The sequence below is a fragment of the Palaemon carinicauda genome, chromosome 24 (genome assembly GCF_036898095.1).
Source record: "Palaemon carinicauda isolate YSFRI2023 chromosome 24, ASM3689809v2, whole genome shotgun sequence".
NCBI classification, from domain to species: domain Eukaryota; kingdom Metazoa; phylum Arthropoda; class Malacostraca; order Decapoda; family Palaemonidae; genus Palaemon; species Palaemon carinicauda.
In genome coordinates, this window is record NC_090748.1 from 99,968,296 (window position 1) to 99,974,861 (window position 6,566).

General features: G+C 39.7%; 1 protein-coding gene across 1 annotated transcript in view; it reads left to right on the forward strand.

The window, feature by feature from the left end:
- The window catches only part of LOC137618508 (uncharacterized), a 12,871-nt gene extending 6,689 nt beyond the window's left edge, over positions 1–6,182 (forward strand). The window contains exons 2-5 of the mRNA XM_068348665.1: positions 1,014–1,146; positions 2,596–2,647; positions 3,434–5,567; positions 6,130–6,182. Of these exons, the coding sequence (XP_068204766.1) occupies positions 1,014–1,146; positions 2,596–2,647; positions 3,434–5,567; positions 6,130–6,182 (2,372 nt within the window). The remainder of the gene's footprint in view (positions 1–1,013; positions 1,147–2,595; positions 2,648–3,433; positions 5,568–6,129) is intronic.
- Positions 6,183–6,566: the final 384 nt, after the last annotated feature.

The following is a 6,566-nucleotide window of genomic DNA, read 5'->3' on the forward strand; positions in this document are numbered from 1 at the left end:
GCCCGAATGTACCCTCAAGCAAGAGAACACTAACCCAAGACAGTGGAAGACCATGGTACAGAGACTATGGCACTACCCAAGACTAGAGAACAATGGTTTGATTTTGGAGTGACCTCATCCTGGGATCGAACCATAGTCTCTTCAAATGAAAGGAGAGTTCGCCTTTGGTCGTCCTCAATTGCGGGCTGCCATTAGCGCAAGAGCCCGTGGCTTGCATAATCTTTTTTTTTATGTAAAGTTATTCTAATACCTACCTACGAACCTAGCCTCTGTGGGATAATTGATAGCAACCTTGCCTTTCATTTGAATCGAATAGGGTTCGATCCCAGCATGAGATAGTAGTTTATATAACTTATAGTTCAAGATCTTTCTTCTGATATAAAAGGTTTCGTAAATGGTTTCGTGAAATCAATGATCATCATCTTCCTTCTCAGTCAGTTTGAACTTCGCTTATAGAGAAGGACCCATTATCTAAACCTCCTCCGCAGAGTAGCCAATGATCGCTATATCTAGCGCGTCTCTGGGGAATAGCGCGTTTTTCTCCAATCTGGCACGACTGCGCTATAAAAACCAAAACACTTATCCACTCCACAAATGACTTAATTAAAAAACTAATAATAATACCAATTCCCTAATATCGCAAGAGGGTCTGCCCCTCTCTTTTATTCTTCTCCTGTACTTCTCTTTCTCCCTATTTCCTTAATCTTTCCCATCCCGAGTACCTGCCTTTGAGCTATTCCCCACTTCCCTATTCTTATTATTGTTGTTGTTGACTCCACAAATATGATCAAATAAAAAAAACAGACTTTCATTTATCTTATTTATTATTCTGTTTAGGAAATTTCTGTCTTTATCTTAGTTGAAAATAAGAATTTAAATATACAATTTACCGCGAGATTTCCAAAATATATTAGTGATTCTTACAGCGCTATCAAGAAATTATTTAGTTTCTGGCGGTTTTTTAGAAGCTTCTGCCTAAGAAATGATCTAGCACATTTCTTGCGCTTTTTTAGGAAGCTCCTACAGCGCTTTTCCAAAACAATTAAATACAAATAAACAGCCACCCTTCTCCTCCATTCCCATTCATTGTTCTCCAGTCTTGGGTAGTGCCATAGACTCTGTACCATGGTCCTCCACTGTCTTTGGGTTAGAGTTCTCTTGCTTGAGGGTACACTCGGGCACACTATTCTATTTTATTTCTCTTCCTCTTGATTTGTTAAATCTTTATAGTTTATGTTGGAAATATTTAATCTTATGTTGTTACTGTTCTTAAAATATTTCATTTTCCCTTGTTTCCTTTCCTCGCTGGGCTATTTTCCCTGTTGAGACTCTTTAGCTATTGTAAGCAGCTCTTCTAGGAGGACACTCCAAAACCTAACCATTATTCTCTAGTCTTGGGTAGTGCCATAACCTCTGTACCATGGTTTTCCACTGTCTTGGGTTAGTGTTCTCTTGCTTGAGGGTACAATCGGGCACACTATTCTATTTTATTTCTCTTTCTCTTGATTTGTTAAGTTTTTATAGTTTATATAGGAAATATATATTCTTATGTTGTTACTGTTCTTAAAATATTTCATTTTCCCTAGTTTCCTTTCCTCACTGGGCTATTTTCCCTGTTGAGACTCTTTAGCTATGGTAGGGAGCTCTTTTAGGAGAAGGACACTCCAAAATCAGACTATTGTTTTCTAGTCTTGGGTGGTGCCATAGCCTCTGTACCATGGTCTTCCACTGTCTTTGGGTTAGAGTTCTCTTGCTTGAGGGTACACTGGGGCACACTATTCTATTTTATTTCTCTTCCTCTTGCTTCAAGTCTTTATAGTTTATATAGGAAATACTTATTCTAATGTTGTTACTGTTCTTAAAATATTTAATTTTCCCTCGTTTCCTTTCCGCACTGGGTTATTTTTCCCTGTTAGGGCCCCTGGGCTTATAGCATCCTGCTTTTCAAACTAGGGTTGTAGCTTAGTAAGTGATAATAATCAGCATCATTACAACGAAGGTCATATCGGGAATTACCATATTTTTACGTCTCTCGCCTCCGCTTAAGGCAAAGAAGAGGTATCCTCATTATCCTTAAACTCTTACGTAAGGACGTTAGGGGAATTCCCTAGGTAGGATCTCCACTTAAAATCCTGCCTCAGGATATATGGAAGAGTCATTTTCCAGCGATTATCATTATCCTGGGACCCCTATATAAGAAAAATAAGCGATTCTGGCGTAGTTTCATTTTTCGCGTTCTGCTGTGAAGATGTTACGAGAGGTGAGTTAATGTTTTTATGTCTGTGGTTGTGGTGGCCTATTTGGTAACGTCCCCTGATTAGTGATTGACAGACTGGGGTTCGAGTCCCGATCAAACTCGTTGATTCCTCTGTTAAACATTATAATAACCCAGTAAACACCAATTACACGCCTTGGTAGGAGATCTTTATTTCTTAAATTAGGTATGCTCCATAATTATATCTCTACTTAAGACTTTATAAATCACTGCATTTAATTATTTTAATATAAGGTGGTCGAACATGACCTAAGGTTTTCTATAATTCTTCATAAATTCTTGATTGTATATTTTTCTGTATATTGGTAAACATTTTGTAGGGTTGTGGTGGCCGATGAGGTAACGTCCCTGACTGGGGAGCGCCAGACTGTGGTTCGATTCCCGCTCAAACTCGTTAATGCCTTTGGTCGCTGCAACCTCACCATCCTTGTGAGCTAAGGATGGGGTATTTAGGGGAGCTGAGTCATCAGCAGCCATTACCTGGCCCTCCTTTGTCCAGCTTGGGTGAAAAGGGGCTTGGGCGCTGATCATATATGTGTATATATGGTCAGCCTCTATGGCATTGTCCTACTTGATAGGACAATGTCGCTGCCCCTTGCTTCTGCGTTTTAGAGCGGAATTTATAGCCTTTAAACTAGGATGAAAAAGAAAATAGAATTATACATGTACTATACTCATTTTTTTTTAATGAGGCTAGAGTTCTCTTGCTTGAGGGTACACTCGGGCACACTATATCTCATTTCTCTTCCTCTTGTTTTGTTAAAGTTTTCATAGTTTATATAGGAAATATTTAAATGTCACTGATTTAAAGTATTCTATTTTTCTTTGTTTCCTTTCCTCACTGGGCTATTTTCCCTGTTGGGGCCCCTGGGCTTATAGTATCTTGCTTTTCCAACTAGGATTGTAGCTTAGCATGTAATAATAATAATAATAATTTGCACTAACTCGCAAGGATACCCTTTTTGCTCGGAAAAGTTTCCAACTAGCTGATTGGTTGGACATAATAATTCCAACCAGTCAGCTAGTAGGAAACGTTTCCCGAGCTAAAAGGGTACCACTGCAAGTCAGGGTAAATACGCCTCATTGAAAAAAATTGAGTATAGCGAATTAATTTTTTTTATTGATGAAATAAGAATAAAGGGTAAATTTCTCTTTCAGATTGCTGTGATCATAGTTGGCATAGCGACATGCCTGGGCCATCCTGGTACACCATTTGGAAGTCATTCTCAGAATGGGTTTTCTAATAGAGAATTTTCTAGAGGATCTAACTCACAGGGTGCATTCAATAACGGGCATTCTTCCATACCAAATGTCCCTTTGCGTACAACTGGTACAAGTCTCTCTGAGAGGCCAAGTCTCTTTGAGAAGCCAAACGAAGCTAATTCACTGCTGTCAAAATTCTCATCTTCCTCCAGAACAAACCCCGCTACCAGTCTCTTTGAGAAGCCAAATGAAGCCAACTCGTTGTTGCCAAAACTTCCTTCAGCTGTAAGAATTCAACCTACAACATCACAGATTAGCTCAACATTCACCGGGACAAACCCCCAACGACCTGTACATTCAGGTAATACTAATATGTTCCAGAATCAAGGACCCTTGCCATCACCAACTTTTCAATCATCCAGCCCTGCAAGACCACAGCCTGTGCCAACATTCATTCAAGCAAACCCAGCATTGCCAGGTTCTTCTGCACATCAAATTAACTCAAATCAAAGACAGGTGATGCAAATCAGGCCAAACACATCAAATTCTGTGACATCACAGCGTGGGTCATTACTGAACGGAGCAAACCAACAATTACCACAATTGCAAGTACAAGGATCTAACATAAACACATTCCAGAATCAGCGTCAATCATCACCACCAACATTCCAGCAATCCAATTCTGTGTCTTTCCAGCCTAGGCCAGTATTGACTGGAGCAGCCCAACAAGTACCAGTTCTGCCTGGTCGCCCAGCTAACTCAAACTCAATCCACGATCAGAGTCGATTGTCATCAGGAAACTTCCAAACATCAGGTCGTGTTACCTCACAGTCGTTGTCACCATTAACTAGAACTAACCCACAATTACAAGGACTTCCAGTGCATGCATCTAACGTAAACACATTTCAGCAATCCAGTTCTCTGTCTTCCCAGCCCAGGCCAGTATTGACTGGAGCAGTCCAACAAGTACCAATTCTGCCAGGACTCCCAAGTAACACAAACTCATTCCAGGATCAGAGACGATTGTCATCAGCAAATTTCCAAACACCAAGTCGCGTTACTTCACAGCCCTTGTCACCATTGACTGGAACTAACCCACAATTACAAGGGCTTCCAGTACATGCTTCTAACATAAACACATTTCAGAATCAGCGACAAACAGCACCACCACCATTCCAGCAATCCAGTTCTGTGTCTTCCCAGCCCAGGCCAGTATTGACAAGAACAGCCCAACAAGTACCAGTTCTGCCTAGACGTCCAACTAACACAAACTCATTCCAGGATCAGAGTCGATTGTCATCAGCAAATTTCCAAACATCAAGTCGCGTTACTTCACAGCCCTTGTCACCATTGACTGGAACTAACCCACAATTACAAGGGCTTCCAGTACATGCTTCTAACATAAACACATTTCCGAATCAGCCTCAAACAGCACCACCACCATTCCAGCAATTCAGTTCTGTGTCTTCCCAGCCCAGGCCAGTATTGACAAGAACAGCCCAACAAGTACCAGTTCTGCCTGGAAGTCCAACTAACATAAACTCATTCCAGGATCAGAGTCGATTGTCATCAGCAAATTTCCAAACATCAAGTCGCGTTACTTCACAGCCCTTGTCACCATTGACTGGAACTAACCCACAATTACAAGGGCTTCCAGTACATGCATCAAACATAAACACATTTCAGAATCAGCGTCAAACAGCACCACCACCATTCCAGCAATCCAGTTCTGTATCTTCCCAGCTCAGGCCAGTATTGACAAGAACAGCCCAACAAGTACCAGTTCTGCCTGGACGTCCAACTAACACAAACTCATTCCAGGATCAGAGTCGATTATCATCAGCAAATTTCCAAACATCAAGTCGCGTTACTTCACAGCCCTTGTCACCATTGACTGGAACTAACCCACAATTACCAGGGCTTCCAGTGCATTCAGGCAACAGAAATGCATTCCAAAACAAAGTTCTTCCTCTAACACTCAGAACTTCGAGACCAGCAGCTTCTCCTCAAGTGCCAAATCAATCAAGGTTTTCCCAGGGACTCATGCCCGATGTCATACCAACTTATTCTGGGCCGATAGTTATATTAGGTAAGGTTATGAATCCGCATGTATAATTTGATAACATATGCTTATGAAGATATAGCCTTATGTTTACTTTCTTTTTAATGGAATTTTGTATCAATATCGATCTTGGAATTTCAGTTAGCAATGAATACTTTCTGATAAAGACATTTTTTTGCAGTAGCATTTGATTACGATTATAACATTTTTTGCCACTTCGGCCTATATGATACCTAAACACTCATAATAGATATTAAGTTTATTAAAAGTAGTTGAAGGAAATTATTTTTCAAAAACTTCATTCTATAGTCAATTCTTTTTAGTGAGGCAGATTTGCACCGACTCGCAGGGGTGCCTTTTTAGCTCGGAAAATTTTCCTGATCGCTGATTGGTTGAACACGATAATTCTAACTAATCAGCGATCTGGAAACATTTCCGAGCTAAAAGGGCACCGCTGCGAGTCGGTGCAAATGCATCTCATTAAAAAAAAATGAGTATAGTACCATACTGAAAACTACAAAATGAGAGCTTTAATAGTTTGTCTGAATTTCATCTTTAAGGTAAAATAAAAATTTTTATGACTTTGCAGGTTACGCAGGAGAGACTGAAAATTCATCTTCAGAGTCTCAAGAAGATTATTAGAAGAAAGCTGTCGACTGAGATCGTGTGCTTACTGAACCCATCTTCATCTAATGAAAGCGAATGATTAATTAGCCAAATTATGAATGAAAATCATGATTGCCGAATATATGATGACTTAATAATTATTTCACTCTTTTTTTTTACATCTTATCAATCCAAGATTCAATAGTTGGAGAACTAGCTATAATAAAAAAAAATTCTTTTCAATAAATTTTCATATATTGTTTGATTTTCCCTCACGATTTAGTAGATAAAGTATGAAGGTGTCTGCGACCAATGTATTGCTTTGTGTAAAGGGACAGGACAATAAGTTGCCAAGTGTACTGTATTTGCAAAAAAAATTAAGCAGAGAAAATTAGTCTTCAGTTTTGGAATGTGTGCAAA